A 17,562-nucleotide genomic window follows, 5' to 3' on the forward strand; every position below is an offset into this window, starting at 1 on the left:
AGAGACCTATCAGCCTAGAGATCTTCAGACCATGCAGCTGCATTGAATTGTAATTATAAAAACAGGCTTTTCCCTGGACCTGCACACATTCTACACCCCCACCTGTCTACACTATCAGAGCATCAGAAATGTGACTGCTGCCACCATGTCCTCTGTCCACTCTTGGTCATCCTCTTGCCAGTTCTGCCATCTGCATTGACTGTATCCATTACAGTGCACCCAAGTCATCCTGGAAAATATTCATTCTACAGTCGTGTGTATGTGATATTTAAGTCAAACTGGCTCAGATAAAATGAGCACAATTTTGAACAGGATTAATGTGCTCATTAACAAAACAAGAGGTTTGAAAATATGGGTGCTGAAAGCTGTAATCCTAGTTTTCCTTGGCACCAAAATTTCAATCAATTGCTTCCACTCCACTCCACTCCACTCCACTGAAACTGCTCAAGTTTAGAGATGTCACCAGAATACCAAACAGGCACAAAGAAAAAGCACCAAATGAAATTCCAGTTTGTTGATGTAAAAGGCCATGATTTGCCATAAGCTCAACTCATCAAACTTGGAAGGATGATATGGCTGCATTTGTCTGTCAATATGTCAGTGTGTGTGTGTCAGAATGTGCACCTGGGGAAAATACGAACAGTCTAATATTTGTTGTTATTCGGGCTCTGTGCTTCAGCACATTTACTTCGAAATAAAATAATGGATACTACATGTCCCAAGCCTCAGCTTTAATTTGAGTAGGTTTATGTCAATACAGAAAGAACTGTGTGTGTGTGTGTGAGATACAGTATATCCCTTTTAACAGGTTCCCAAACTGCAAGGGTTGAAAAGGAATTAGACACTGGGCGGCAGACACTGTTTCTTCTGCAGCTGTGTGTTTCTTTAATGCTAGTTCATGCATAAAAGAGCTCACACTTAGCTCAGAGTTGATTGAGAGCTGAGAGCTGTCATTTAGATTGAAGTAGAGTTGTCGGTCAATATGAGGAGTGAAGAGGTGACCATGCATGTGAAGAAAATAATGATGAGACAGTGAGGCAAAAAATCTATCAGAGCGATATCAGATGTTGTTGGTTTGCAAATCAACATTTGGGTGCATTCTAAAAAAGCAGGTGTGCACATGAAACCTGGAAAATGGCAAATGACCTGGCAGAATGAGGAGCACAAGTCTTGTGGGTGAGCAGGAAATCATTTGCACTGTGAAGAAAAGGCCCTTTTTAGACAGCACAGCAAGTCAGAAATGCTCTCTGGGATGTAGGCAGACATGTTTCCCTGTCGATGATCAAGAGAAAACTTTATGATCATAACCACAGAGCAGAACTTTCCATAAGCTCCTGCTGCCGGCCAAACAGCCGGCTACTCATTCAAGTCCAGCCGGCTCCTTTATTCTATTAATGTTTGATTCAAATAAAATAGTTTTAATGACAAGTTGCAATTAACTATTTGTGAAAATTTTATAACCACTAGCCTCTGCTTCAAAACAATGCAAGCATGATGATAAGAGAAATGTGCCTGTCTATCTGTATCAGTCTCGCCCCTACATGCTCTATCTGAATGTAAGAGGCTGTGTCCTGCCGAGCAGAGAGCAGAGAGTGGTCTTCAGTGTTTGACAAATATTAAAAAAATAACTAATGACAAAACACATTAAGAACCGCACAGGTTACATCCTCATTACAGAGACTACTTGGGAAAACACCAGTGGCAGCAACATGAAGACTGAGCAATAACCAATAAAAGGTCCACTGAAAATGCTGGGTTTTCCATATATTCCATATAGATGTTTATGGGTTTAATGAATGAATGCATTATCTTTATTTACAGTATGTTTTTTACAGCAGTACCATGTCTAAGACACGCTGCAAATACATGCTAAAACAGGCAATGTTTGGTGAAAGCAACTGGTCTCTGTCATATGAGGACAATGTCGGCTATGCCACAGCTTTTTTTTTTTTGGCATTGACCAATTATGCAATCTGTTGTCAGATGCACCGAGTCAAGTTTTAAAAATAAAATATGATGCAATGGAACTTCCTGTAGTAAAATGTATGATCAAGCTTATATGTTTTTTCACCTCATACATTTTATCCATGGTTGACATTTTTGGTTATCCTGTCACTGAGTGATTTTCTCCAGCTTTGTGTCTTACCTTAAATCATACCTGCTTACTGCCCACAGGTGTGGAGTATATCAACACAGAAGAAAAGGGCAAGGAAAGATGCCACAGAAGAGGAAACTTGAGTGTAGTGGGAATCAGCAGTCTTTGACAGGCTTCTTAAAAAGGAAAACTCACAGTCAGCTGATCAAGAACATTAGAACGAATATATTCCTGATTAAAGTTTTGAATCAGTTTTGATTTTACTGTTGTGAAGAATAATTAAATTTAGAACTGAATGTTAAATGGAAATGTAATGCTGTCTGTTATTTTACTGATGCAGTATGTAATTTACTTCTAGATTGCTGATAATTCGCTGCATGATTTAGACAAATGTGTTTTTGTTTCATAGAGCAGGTAGAGGAACCAGAGGAGGCAACTTCAGAACCATGAATGAATGTTCAGATCAGTTAGGAATAAAATAACAGCTATTTGTAGACTGTGTGGGCTAAAACACAGAAGAAGTCTAACCCTCCTTTAAAACAATTCACTGCATGTTTACAGTTAGGCTGGTAAATGCATATACTGATCAGTGTTATATGATGGAATAGCAGCATTAGAATGTGACAGAGGTCAAATTTGGGTTTTTAAGGCCAAAAAAACAAAAAAAAACAAAAAACAAAAACATGGCAACTCCATGTCCTTGTGGAAAGCCCAGCCTCTGAAGATTCACTACGAGATGCAAACTCCGGGTGAGCCCCAAAAACAGAAAGGCCTGGCTGCAGCTTGCAAAAACATACAAGAAGAAACCAGCAGAGCTCTGGAACAAAGTTCTATGAACTGATGAAACAAACAAACAAACAAACAAACAAACAAACAAACAAACAAACAAACAAACAAACAAACAAACAAACAAACAAACAAACAAACAAAATTCTATCAAAATGATGGAAAGAGGAAAGTGTGGAGCAAAAATAAGCAACAGCTCATGACCCGAAGCTACGACCTCATCTGTCAAACATGGTGGTGGTTCTGTTATGGCTTGGGAATCTAAAGCTGCCAGTGGAACTGGCATTTATTTATTGATGATTTCACTCCTGATGGAAGCAACAGGATAAATGCAGAGATATTCAGGGGCACTCTGTACTCAGACTAAGTTAAATGCATCAAAACTCACTGGACGACATTTTATCATTCAGCAGGACAACAATCCTATGCATACAGCCAAATTAACCAAAGGAGGAAGGGGGAAGAAGTGGGATATCCTCGACTGGCCATGTAAAATCCCAGGATCTCTGTCCAGCTGAGCTGCATTGCACTTGCTGAAGACCAAATTAAAGACAGAGAGACCCCACGGCAAGCAAGAGCTGAAGGTGGCAGCAGTGAAGGCCTGGGAGAGCATCACCATGGAAGATAGAAACTCCTGGTGTTCTCATAGAAGGATTTTCCACAAAACATTATATAGGATGATTTTGTTTGACTTCTTTTGTATCTATCCAATTCATTGTGAACCCCTATAGTATGGGTATTACATATTGAGATGACTATATCTCCCACATGTGTCTTCCTATACTGATGTAAGCCTACGCTAATTAATGCTGAGACTTGGCACTGTAATGTAGTATCCATTATTTAATATCTGTTTTCTGTCTCATCCTAAAGTGGTACTTATGGCGTATATGAGCATGTGTGTGTGAGGAATTAAACAAAGTTACATCCACGGGGAAATTGCATCTATAACGGTCATAAAATGTGTGTGTTTACACCACCTGCACAGGCAACACGGAAGGTGTGCTAATGTTTCAGCAGGTGTGAGTGTGTGTGTGTTTCATTTAGATGTCATCAGATGGGCAGAAAATAAAAAAAAATAAACAGTGTGAGCACGGACAAACAAATATTGCTCTGCAGCAGGTGCGACCTTGGACCTGCTATTTCCCATGGGGACGAACACAACAGCTAGGAATGAACAGTATCATTACCCACACACATACAAAAGCACCATCGCAAGTACACACGGGTACACGAGCAGACAGAGAAGTAGACAAACACAAATAGAAACATCTATCCTGCCAAACAAGAACACGGGCAAAGACACATACACAGCCTATCATCAGGGGTTGAATTTGGAACAAATCAGGCAAGGAGCTGAAGTTAAAGGAGCACAATCTCTTGTCTTTGTATTGTCTGTTTGTTCAGTCCAGCAGGCAGCCTCCCTATGGAGAACGCACACAGATGACAAAGGTTTCGTGTTGGGAAAATAAATGTAGCAGACAGCCAAATCGGAATGCTGTTTCAGACATATAAAAGGTGGCTTCTCAGGTGTTGTGTGTAAGCAAATGGAGAATTAAAGGAACTTGTTGCCAAGATGAGGTGCTGTGCATTGCACTGAGACTTAAATTGCTCTGGAAGATTTGCATTTTGCTGCACCACGTTTCAATTTATGTCAACACATGAGACATCCACACACAAACACGCCGGCGAAAGGATACTCAGAAGAAGGATGATGTGAGACTCAGCCACAAACTGAGCCTGACTGCTGCCATGGATGTAGCTCTGTAGGAGAGAGAAAGACAGAGACAGACACATTAATTGATCATTGTTATTTTCAAATGAAAAAAGGTCACACTAGGTAACTGACTTGAAGAAATTATAAGAAAAAATAAAGTGAGGAAAAGGAGAATTTAGTTATGAACAATGAAGAATAGGATGGTAGGAGATGTATAAAGAAAGGGAGTTGGAAAATTACCAGTCATAACCTTTTTTATTTATATTTAAGTTAAAAAGTGCCACCCCAAGAAATAAGTGATAAAGTGATACCCCACATCCCATCACTGTCACTGATACAAGCAAACCTGGACTTTGTTGCAGCCAAAACTGTGTTCTGCTTTGGAATGATGGACGTGATAAAGCACGTCTGACACAAGCACACAGGGTTTTGTTGAATGTATGAGGGAAAATATGTCAAGCAAGAATAGGTCATTTGCAGAACAGTTTAAGAATGAATCCATGTCTGTGCGTGCCTGTGTGTTTTGAGTCATAAAGAATTCTTCCATGTAGTGCGTAGGTGTGTAGAGGTGCTACCTTTTCACTCACTGAGTGGGCAGGGAGGTCAATAACCCTTTAGGAGCACTCTCTCACACACACAGACACACATAAGATTGCGTTTACTCTATGGTTTTTTCCTGATTCTGACTCTGATGGATCAAACTTCAGCTGCACCATCATGTATCAACATGTACAAGCAAAAGTGTATTTTTGTTTGTGTCACATTCAGTTTGAGAGTTAAGCCTAAAGGTTAATGACTTTTTTAGAGCATAAGTTTAACAGTTAAAACTTGGATAGGATTCTGCTTAGAATTTGTATTTGGTTGGAGTTAGGGTTAGGATATTAATTAAGACTTTGCAAAGCCATTATATCCGCCAGTGTCACTCGACTCTCATGTTGTATTTGTCTGTAAAGGTGTTCTAACCAGCCCACCGATCTAACACATCACTTCAATTTTCTCTGCATAGATCACTGTTGGTTACAGTCAGTACCAAGGCCACAAAGCTCCTTCAGTGAAATGGCACATTGTCTCCAATCTCAAGCAGGCTTCTCTGATAAAATGTCAGAGGCCTAATTCTACTGGCACCTGCCTGTAAGTAATGGTGAGACGCAGAGAAACAGACAGAGTAAGACAAAGTGGAAGTCTTGTGGAAATGAGAAATAGAAGGAGAGAGATAGAGGAAGGAAGTCTTTCAGCGTGTTTCACATTGTTGAAGCCTTGCAGATTATTAGCATCTAGGTTTACAGCACATCTAGCGTCTCTTTTTCCACTTGACTGCCCCAGTGTTCATTTCTTTCTCTATCAGACAGGAATAAGGATGGAAAGATGAATAGAAGATGACAAAGGAGGAGGAGTAAAGGGTGGACAGCTTTTTCTTGCTTCAGTGGAGAGAAATGAAGAATTTTTGCACTTGAAAGCATACATAAAGACGACAAAGACTTGAGGCTGAAACAAATCCCTTTGTCTTCAATACAAACCTGGGTTTTTGAATTGTTATCAAGATGCTTTCGTTATTGACTGACAAACCAAGCCTCCTTTGTTAGCACAAAAAAAGTTTTGGTTTGTTTTGTGCTGCTCTTTATTTGGAAGTTGGTGAGAGATTATTTCTTTCATTCCTAATCACTACATGAGAAATTGCAAGTGCAATAGTGGAGTTTATCTTTAAATCAAAAGTTGGACCTAATATTTGTTAAATTCCAGGTTATTTAAACAAACTACAGCCATTCATAAGACAATAAACACAAGTGTCACAATAACCATAGAGCTGAATCAACTCCTCTCTATAAATGCAAACTAAATATGATACAGTTCATAAAGATATTGAATTGCACTAGATTTACAGAAGCAAGGTGGACCTTATATACTGGCAGTTTTGTCATATTATGGTATAGTACTGATTTATGGTAGCACACTTATGCAAATTAAAATGTTGGCTTTGCATCCTGACATGCACTGGGATCAAGCAAATATATCCCTAATTTTATCCCAGGTTCAAAGACTACATGTTCACTAACTGTACAAGTAAAAAACATGTAAATGCAAGTCAATAAAGCAAAGGTTCCTCACAAAAAAACTGTGCCATGTTACAAAAGGCTAGCTAACTAGCCCATATGCAAAGCTTCCTTGAACGAGCTGCGTCAGGACATTGTGGAACAGTCACTCTGCGAAAAGATTGCTATGATTTGATGAGGCAGGTTCAAGGAAACTGGGTAGAGGAAAAAACAAATAGCAAGCATCACAAAACTCTTGAAAAGCTTGGAAAAACCACATCAGTGAGCGACACCTGCATTTTTTCCAAGGGTGGAATTTTTCTTTCATTACTAAAACTAAACAAACATTACTTCATACTATTTTTCAAGACACGGCTCTCTGCATGTTACCCCATCAACATATACAGAAACTGCAGACAGAGGCTATGAGAAAGAGCAGTCCTTGGGGGATGAAAAATTCCTCAATCCATGGCCAGGCACTTCCAATTAATCTGATGGATTAGAATGCAGGAGTTCTATTCATTAGTGCGCAGAGCTGAGGGTGTGTGTTTCAGTGTATCTAGCTATGCATGCGTATACTGAAAACTACTAAGTGAATGCATGTTTGTGAACTGGACTGTTTAGCCAACATTTTTCTATGTGAAAGACAGTGTGTATGTGTGCTCATTAAAAGGATGTGCATCGAGGTGGTCTGGAAGTAAAAGCAGCTACAGGAGGTTGATCTAACATGGAGATGAATTGAAGAGCTAACTCAACGTTCACACTCACTCTCTCTCTGACTTAATCATACAAACAGGTTACCTACACCAACTCATACACTTGCAGTCTTTGAAATATGGTTTGGTACTGAATATAGCCAGATATTATGCAAAAAAAGGTTGTTTTACATCTACGGAAATGAAAATGGACTTAGACAAATTCATGTTCAGACACCTTTATAACAAAAATGAGGACAGCTTCCAATGCTTCTACCACCAAACTGCCACCCTGTACTGAAAAACACAAGGCATGAGAACTTTTCTTCAACAGTTTCTTGTGGAATCAAAAGAGAACCTTCCCTGATGCACAGCACATCAACAAAAGAGTTGTGTTTGGCTAAAACAGCCTTTCTCATGGTCGGTAGTATACAGGGTCAAAACTTACCCCTATCTATAAGGGCTGGAATCGATCGTGTAAATGTTTGAATTGAACCAACTTTCATTAGCATGTGGCCCACATCAAAACTGTGCAACAATGTCTGACTACCTGACTTATTCTAGTCATTTAAAGCCATTACAGCCTTCTAAAGATTTTCAGGACTTCACAACATTTATCTGAAAGGATAGGAATACGTGTCTTGAAAGCACATCTTTAAGAATAGGTTTATATGTTGTTTGAGAAGGTGGTAATTTGTGGTGTTTTTTATTGATCTTTTAGCTGGATTTTTTATTTTTTGGGGGATAAATAGTACCTAGACAGTGCTATGCAAGCTAAGTAAAGTTATGAAAGACAATAAGGTCACAACAAATACTTGCTTTGAACTTTGCAGCTGCAGACCACTGGTTACAGTAGATGAAATCAGACCCTCTCGTAAGGTTGCAACGCATCAAACAAGCTGCTTCATGTGGGAACAGAAGAGAAAAATATCTAGCTAAACCTATTATATATTATCTAGCCAGTCTGGAACAATGAAACCACTGCATCAGGGAACTAGTAAAGTGCCATCAACCACATTATTGTTAAAGGACAAGGCTGCCAATATTCTATTGATACCAAGGAGAATTAAAAATATCAGCAAACTTACTCTTAGTAGTTGCTCTCACACAAACAAAGCTACAGTGCATTCACACTTATGTTCTGTTACAAAATCATTATATACTATCACTGTTTTTGATGCAATTTTACCATACAGCATGCTGACACACACTTTCTTTCCCCCTCTTAAACAGCCTCACCATGGCCCACCTTCACAAACTTGGGCAGGTTCCTGCTGTGGAGCTTTCTGGTAAAACTTCAGACAACTACTGTTCCAATTAATCTGATGGATTAGTTTTTTAAGATCTCTGTTTCTGTGAAGCGTAAAGTCCATTTGTCTTTAAATTACATGGAATTGATGAATGTGTGAAAGAATCAGATCGACTGGTAAATAAAAGAAAATTGTCTTCTATAGTTGGGGATGTATGGAGATTAAACCTAGTTAAAGTCAGTTTACTCATCATTGTATTCAAAAGTTAAATTTTACCACCTGTTTGGGCCAACATTAATTATTATGCTATAGATTTATGACTATAGATCTTTACACAAGAAAATATATTTCATCGCCTAAAAGTTGTTTGTTTGTTTATCATTAGGATCCCCATTAGCTACAGCTGTGATGTTGTTGTGGGCTGTCAGAGGCAATTGTGAAAACAATTAGTATTCTATCCACCTTTTTATTTACCACATCCCTGGGTGTAATACACATTTAAAATGCACTGATTAACTTCAACACAAAGAAAAGTCTATGCAAAATATAATCTCAGTGATGAGATTATTCCCCCCAGAGAATCTCGAGAAAACAGATGTTAAAAGGTTAGCTCAATCAAAAAACTAAATATCAATGTTAACACTCTAAAATGTGTCTAGACCTTTACCAAACACCCCCAGAGGATAATTTACTATAGTGTTTTTTTATTAGCATGCTCTTAGGATCAAGATCTCGGGAATATACGTCTTCACATTCTTTCTAATACAAGAACAAAGTTGTGAATAGCCTGTGTGTCTGTGTTCATGCACTCATTTGAATACATTGACATTAAAAATCCTTGTTTATATAAGAACTGCATAAAACAACCCATTTGTCAGACTTTGAAGCAAATTAAGTGCCTGCACCAATGCAGGCATATAATATGCATTCACACTCACACATACATGCACACACATTTAAACAAAGGAAGGCCAGAGGCATTTCACATGTGCATTATTGCATTAAAATGAGGTTGAAAACAGGCTCTGGCAAGTGGCTGTCAATGATTTTCTCATTGTGTCACATCCTAGATGTCACATAAAACTTACACGGACAGGAACATAAATATGAATAAAAACGTAATAGCTGACATCAATGGCATTTTAATTTAACACTGATAACTCAAAGTACATGAGCAAAGAACCTGACTATTCTCTCTTTAAAACCAAACCATTGTACTGTTAGCTGTTAATACCTGCAGGCCAGATAACCTTTACAAATAGCTATATTCATCCTTCTCCATCCTGTATCATGTATTTGTGTATATAGTGTGTGCGAATGCGTGTTTGTGTGTGTTTTGTTTGGTAAAGGTCAGGAGGCACTCAGACAGGAAGAGGGATAAATGAAAAGTCAACAAAGCAGAAAGAACAGAGAGGGGAAAGAGTAAGTAAAGGAGAGGAAGAGAGATGGAGTGGAAATACATGCTTCATTTATATAAACAAAGGATAGGTTTGACTGTGTGTGCTGTTGTGAAAGGGTATAATGATAGGCGATCTAAGAAGTGAACCTTGCAAGGTACTCTGGGTAAGAGTGTCAGCCAGGGGTTTTCCCTGCTGAAGAAAGGCTTAGGCGCTAGAGTTCTATGCGCTAACCAAAAACAGAGAGGTGGATTAATCTCAAACTGAAAGGTAAGATGGCAGCAGGCATGACCTGCCAATCAACATTCAGACGAACGTCTATGTGATCTACTCGAGTAAGCAATCTGCAAGTCATTGATAAGGTAAGCCTCAACAGGGAATAAATGAAGTAAACTTTTTTGTTAGGGAGTAATTCTTGTGGGTGTTAACAACAGCAATAGCAGACAGAGAGAAGATATAACTAACGTAGCCTATTTTACAGCTAAAGAAATTGTCAGATAAAAAATACCTCAACTAGACTAATGTTAGCTATCAAACCATAGATACCAAAGTATTTAACATGGTTTGATAGCTAAACAAAGTTGGCTGTGTTCACATGCAACATCTCCTAGAGTTAACGTTAGGTAACAGGCTATCTCTGCGAGTAAACACACACAAACACCAACCAGAAACTGATACAGTTGAACTATTATGTCAGATATTTCACTGTGCTCTCATTCAAACATAAGTTTCACCACCACTACCTCCTCCAATTCTGACTTTGCTAAGGGACATGACCGGTCTTGCTGCCCTTGTGATTGGTCAGCTGACAGAAATCTGCTTGATGTGTGCTCTCCTGGGAAGCTGAACTCAACTGAGCATTATTACATGTGTATTTCAATGTTTATTCTTCCTTTGTGTACAGATTAAGGTACTCAACATATATTTTCACTAAACCTTAGATGTTACTAAAACGAACAGCCTTTTGACAATAAGTACAATAAGTGTTGCCAGCTTTCTTTTACAAATATAGTAGGGATAATGGCTGAAAAGAACATGAAAAAACTTAAAACAATTTGAAATTTCCTTCAAATAATTTCAAACCTCCCCACACCACCACCACCACTACCCATAACAGTACCTAAGCCCTCTGAAAACGTACAGAAAACCCTGCTGTCAGCTAAATACTTACAACATAAAATGAGAGCAAGAGCATGAAAGAAGAAAACAGGGGACAGGGACAAATGTTCGCAGGATGACTCAACGAGACTGAATCAGACCTGTAAACTCAAATGAACACACAACCTGTACTGAAGCATGATAAAGCTCAGTCATGAGTCAACAGAAATTGTTAAGTTGATGATAACTATAGAGTGGGACTAAAAGTAATAAATTGTTTTTTGATTGATAGCTAGAATACTGAAATTTAAATATCTCTTAGTTAAAAGAGAAATATGGTGCAACACATCAGTGATTTAATGTCTTACTAATGAGATCTGAGAGCATATGGAGATGATTTATCTAGAACAGCAGAGGGACTATGGGCCTTCATTTGAACAAATATGGTAGTCTGTTTTAGGGATTCAGGTGATGCTTTAAAATTTCATTATCTACTCACTGTTTATGCAGTTCAGTGTTTACGCACTCCATGGAGAGTTCAGTTTAATTACCCAAGTGTCCATTAAAGCCATTTAAAATCCTATTTTTTTTTTCTGAAAACATGTCAGTCAGTAAAATGAGGTGACTTCTCATCTTCTCCAAAGACAAAGTTTCATTTGTGTTTTTGGTTTTCTGGGATATGTGGGGGATTTCATCTGGTGGGACCCACAGACACACAGACACACATTTCTGACTTCAAGAATTGGTTCAATCCACGACTGCCACACCCTGGTCACTCCAGCATTTAAAAATTCTGCAGTGAAATCTATTAACTGCTATAGGATTGGTACGATTGGTGGATTCGCCTCTGAGGGCAAAATACATCCATGCAACTCTGACCCACAAATTTGCCCCACTGATCAATAACAAGCCGTCTTGATGGTGCTGACCTTTGAGGAACTGGAGAGCTAGAGTCCAAGACAGAGGAAGCTATTGTAGCTAATTGGCTGTGCTGGATCATCCCACTTTCATTTCACCTTCTCTGCTGGAGAAAAAACTGTTCCACAAAAGTGGAATGGTACACAGTCAGTCATAAGACAGGAGTCAATGGCAAAAATATGTCTTTTCACTAAAGGCTACAAACTTATTGTACATGAGCAACTGAGCTAACAAGCTTATTAACTGGAAAGTCAGCAGGCTTGCTAGCTCAGAGAGCTCTTCACTAACTGTTTATCAAATAAAACGGTGAACTGTCCTGAGAAGAAAATGCCAGGGAAAGAAGGAGGCCAGGGAGCGAGAAAATAGAAGCTCAGAGACCTATTTTAACTGACTAGTGCTAGCCTGTCAGGCCAGCATGTTAGCCATTACCTTGCTAGCTCCAGCAGTTTATCAGCCAGCCCTGCGAGTAGTCACTACATAACACAACTCCTAGAACAACTCCATATTTCATTCCGATGAGTTTTCTGGTGTGACAAAACAGATGAGATGTTAAAAGCACATTCATTAAATTATTTTTAATGTAAAAAAAGTTTGAGGATTCTGAAAAGCACCCTCAGACTTGAATATTCCCACCACCATGTTTCACTGTTGGTATCACACTGCGGTATCATTTTCTCTCCTGTTCACCTCCTTACATGCACCCTTCAGTTACCCCTCTTCATTTTACATGATATAACGAGCAGGAGAGAAAATGATACCACAGTGTGATACCAACAGTGAAATGTGGTGGTGGGAATATTCAAGTCTGAGGGTGCTTTGCCTCCTCTGGATTTGGACACCTGCATAGAACTAACTACACCCTGACCATGGAGAATTACCACTCCATACTTCAGACACATGCTGAAGTATGGAGTGGTCCGGTTTGCATCTTTGTGGAGAAGGATTCATTCTCCAGCAGGATATTGACCCTAAACACACCTCAAAAGAACTCACTGAACAAGACCTGACTGTCATACACTTTCCTCCACAGTCACCTGAACATTTATTGGGGAAGTTAAGAACTGAGAAAACCAAGCCTACTGTGGGACCAAAAGAATCTCTTTGGAACACTGTCAAATCATGCTGGGATACCATGGGTCCATGTTCACGTGCTGTCATCAGAGCATTGAATAATGCAAAAACACTATTATTACATTTGAAAAACAAATGCAGAATAGAAGTATCTTGAGTAGTAGCAGACTTTCCAACCACACTGTATATGGTTTGCATTTTGTTACTATTCTTCTCTTATTTTTCCTTTTTACACCAATCCTCTCTCTCTGTATTCTTTCTCTCTTGCCTCGAGGAAATATGTGTTTAATATACAGTTGTAATTACAGTCTTCTGCTAAAAACAATGGTTCCAATCACTTTGTGTATGGCTGTGAGTGTGTGGGGGTGTGAGTGGCTGAGTGTAGAGACAGAGAGGGATGGTCAGTGTCTTCTGGTCTGAACAAATATCCAGCCAAAAGGACAATTTATTTCACTGCTTCACTACACTGTTCAATTCACTCCATATCGGCTCAAAACACACAGATAAACACACAAGCGTTCCCTAACTCAATCAAATGCGTACACAAAGACACAGGCACACGCACACAGAGGTTTGCAGGTACAGGCAAAAAATAAAGCAGCACTCACACTCACTAAAACACACAACACCACTGATGCCCTCTGCAAGCCAAAAGCCACCTATTTGCAGAAAACCAATAAAAGTGACAGCAGTGTTTCTTTAAAATATGAAAGGTTAGCAGTAATGTTGAAAGGGCTGCTGCTAACCGCTGCCAAAAGCCATCAACCAATCATGTGAAATCAGCTGGAAATATGGAGATGTCATCAGCCAATAGTGTGGAAATAAGGAAATGGTTGTTCATAATAAAATCCGAGAGAGAAGCTCTGGCCAAGGGACTCCCCAGCGCTGATGTTAGAATACATATTCTGAGTCTCTTGCCTGAGATCTCCTTTCTTTCCAGGCTGATGTTCACAATCACAATTTTTTCTTTTATTATGTGTGTGACTATGTTTGTAGTATTTTGTGTGTAGTAGTAGTAGTACATGTGTACATGGGTTTGGGTATGGTCCGTGTGTGTGCCTGTCATAGTGTGAGTATATGTTTGTTAAAGCACAACTATGTCTATGTCCTATTTTGTGTGTATGTGTGTCTGAGTAAAAATGAGCTAGCAGTTTTTTCTTGGCTGCACAGTGAGACGCTCACTACAATTTCATCTGCTTGGTCGTGTCATTCGTCAGTTGACAAATCCTTTCAATATAGTCTACCTGGCCACGCTCGCTCATCATTTTAAAGGAATTACACTGTCTGGGGAGAGAGGGAGAGAGAGGAGAGTGGGAGATTAGAGAGGGAGGTGAGAGGAAGTAACATAAAAAGAGGAGGGAAGGAAAACAGGAAAGATAAGACAGGTATCTTTTCAATATCATCTGCCCAGTTGAAGCCATTCACTGTCGGAGGACAGACGGTGGAAAAGAGGGATTTAAAGAGAGCATGGGGGGAGGATGAAGGTGGAAAAGGTGTGAAGGGAGGTCGGAAATAAGAAGGAGAAGAAGGCCATTTACACAGGATCTAATGTAGCTATCCCCGCTGCTATTTTGGTTGAGTGGCTGCAAAATAGAAATCTGGCCTTGAAGCTCAAGAAAATGTGGTTGGGTTAAAGCATGTACTGTATGTCACTGGGGTTATCAGTGAGGCTACTGCTGTTAAAGAGGAATGATTAAAGTTATGCAATGAGGCCTAGGAGGCTGGGCCTGTACGGGGCTTAAGAGGAAGTTACAGCATAATAGAGCCAGCCCTCAATAATATAATGTCACATAATACATATAGATTGATAAGTTCATGGCTTAAGGTAGAAGAGTCAATTTTAGAAAACGCAGTACATTTATTTTTCAATATAGTCCGCTCCTACATTTACATATTTAGTCCAGTGGTTGTGGAGCATACAGATCCCTTCTTTGTAGGGGTTGGTGTCTTCTACCTCGAGAAAGTGGTCCACAGCAGCAACTAGTGAGCTTCTTCTTCATCTTGGGAAAGAGATAGTCCACATTCCTGGAGCAATGTTCTGGTGGTAGAGCACTCCTCTTGTCAGCTTTCCATAGCAAATCTTCTTGATTTTCTCCCAACACTGACCCTTCACCTTGCCTGTGGACCTCACCAATTTGGCTTTCTTGGGAGCCAGAGACTCTGGGTGGTTCCACTGTTTCAAATCAAGTTCTTTCATCTCTAGTTGAATGTGGTGAACCCAAGTCTCATCCATGGTTACGAATTGCTAGAGAAGTCTCTCAGGATCTGCCTCAAAGTTGGCAAGACTGTCCAGTTTTGAGATCCAGCAAGTTGACACCTTGGTCATTTGGAGCTTGTTGTGGACAACTGCATGGACACGTTGCTGGGAGATATCCAGCTCTGTGGACATGTACCATTAAGTTGTTCCTCAATCTGTCAAGATCAAGTCATGGATCTTGTTACTGGTCTGCTTTGTGGTGACAGTGACTGGGCTTCCACGATGGGGGTCATCTTCCAGGTTCTCTCTGCCACATTTGAATTCAGCAGTCCACTTCTCCACCATGCTAAAAGAAGGGGAATCCTCCTCTAGTGTTGCCGCCATGTCCTCATGGACCTCGATGGGTTATAAGCCCCTGAGATAAGTAGCAGATGACTTCACAAAGGCTGATGTTGTCCATTTTCTCAGACAGTGGTGGCAATTTTAATTTACCCAAAATAGAAGCACAACAAAACTAAGTAACTTCAAACTATCTGCATTATTACTCATAGTGGAATTGAACATGCATGTAATAAGAGCTGTATGGCTCTTTCTACTTAAGGCCACAAACTTATCAACACTACCTTGTAAGTTTACAAACACTTTTAGGGTACACCTGTACAATCTAATGCTGTACAATACAATAGCTCACGTGGTGACATCTATCTTTATGAATTTCCCAGGAAAATTATGATGACCCTTTGGACCCTTTTGTTTTGATTTGTTTCAAAAGTTTGTGGTTTGAAAAATCCCAGACCATGAATTCTCAACTTGCTAGGTCAACTAGCAGTTTCCCAACTTCAGTAGGGCCTCCCTCCAGCTCTTCAGCCTTGCTGCCCTTAACTGGTATAATTTGTTTTCTGCACGCTCTGTAATAAATCTTTTATGACCTGCTCACCTTTGCATTTGAATCAGATGCCTATGGCTATTGCTCCCTACAGTTTGGGAATTAATTTCGGTCTTTATTTAAAATGCAGTTTAAACAGTTGAGTATGTCAAAGCTTTAATGTTGCCATCATCGCCCTGCTCACTCGATACAAAGGAAAGCCCAAGAGAGGACGAGAGGACAGCAGCATCAGGAAGATGGGAGTACTACAAACTAGCGGACTGTACTTCTTTCTTATATCAAGAGTGTAACATGGTATGAGGAAAGAGATGTCTCAAAGAGCGAATGAGAAAGTGACCCCATTCATCACTCACTGTGAAAGGATACATGCGTGCACACAAGGCACGTATCAGACAACATAAAACCGTAGACACATAATCACGTTCTGAAGGTAAATTTTCTTTTTCCTTCACTCACTTCATCTCTCTCTTCTGTGATTCTACCTTTCTCACTCTTTGCATCCCATTCTCTGCCTCCTCCCTAATTTCCTAGGATTTCTCATATTTTTATTTTAATTTCACGCTCGAGTGAACAAACTTAAATGATGACCAGCAAAACTATATCTGCAAACGCTGTGCGTGTGTGTTTGCACACATACTGGCAGTATGTGGCAATTGTCCAAAAACACAGAGTAACTGTATAAAACAAGAGAGATCAGGCAGATAAGCAAAAGTAGATGGAGAAAGAAAGTAAGAAAGAAAAAAGTAAGAAAGAAAGAAAGAAAGGAAGGAAGAAAGGAAGAAAGACAGAAAGAAAGAAAGAAAGAAAGAAAGAAAGAAAGAAAGAAAGAAAGACAGCTCTATTCTCTGCCTCCTCTCTCTCTTACTGCTAGGCCCAAGATGACTCTGACATGTCTCTAGGGCGATATAAATACACAATGACTGCTCCCAGCTGTCCAGTAACATACACATACACACACACTGTCCCAGTGCTGACCTGTTAGGAGGTGGTAATGGTACAGAGCATATTTTACATAGTGTTCCTATCACTGATCTGATACAGTCTCACTCACCACACTGTAAAACAGATTAACCTTAATCTTAAAATATATATTTTTTCCCTGTAAACACATATACCAGTTGTAAAAAAAAAAGATGATAGAAAGAAGGTGGATGACATTGAATGAAAGTAGAGAGGAGGTAAAAAAGAGATAGAAGGTTGAATTAAAGGACAGAAGTAGAACAGAAAGAGGAAAACAAAAAAATGGATAGATGGATGAATGATTGATATATAGAGAGGAAAAAAATAATGGGACTAATACCACTTGTCCATTCTGGGGGTTTTTGTGGGCGTAGGGAGGACCTCTGATGTGATTCCACATCTGACCAGACGTCATCGCAAAAACGACACACTATCACAGAGACACAGAGAGAGAAAGAAAGT

At 39.5% G+C, this 17,562-nt stretch overlaps 1 protein-coding gene across 1 annotated transcript in view; it reads right to left on the reverse strand.

Moving 5' to 3' along the window:
- Nucleotides 1-17,562, reverse strand: part of tusc3 (tumor suppressor candidate 3) — a 69,869-nt gene that overhangs the window by 12,742 nt on the left and 39,565 nt on the right. Inside the window, exons 6-7 of the mRNA XM_041037330.1 lie at nt 17,441-17,530; nt 4,582-4,645 (exon numbers count right to left, since the gene is read on the reverse strand). Coding sequence (XP_040893264.1) covers nt 4,582-4,645; nt 17,441-17,530 — 154 coding nt within the window. The remainder of the gene's footprint in view (nt 1-4,581; nt 4,646-17,440; nt 17,531-17,562) is intronic.

The sequence above is a fragment of the Toxotes jaculatrix genome, chromosome 4 (genome assembly GCF_017976425.1).
Source record: "Toxotes jaculatrix isolate fToxJac2 chromosome 4, fToxJac2.pri, whole genome shotgun sequence".
Classification (NCBI taxonomy): domain Eukaryota; kingdom Metazoa; phylum Chordata; class Actinopteri; family Toxotidae; genus Toxotes; species Toxotes jaculatrix.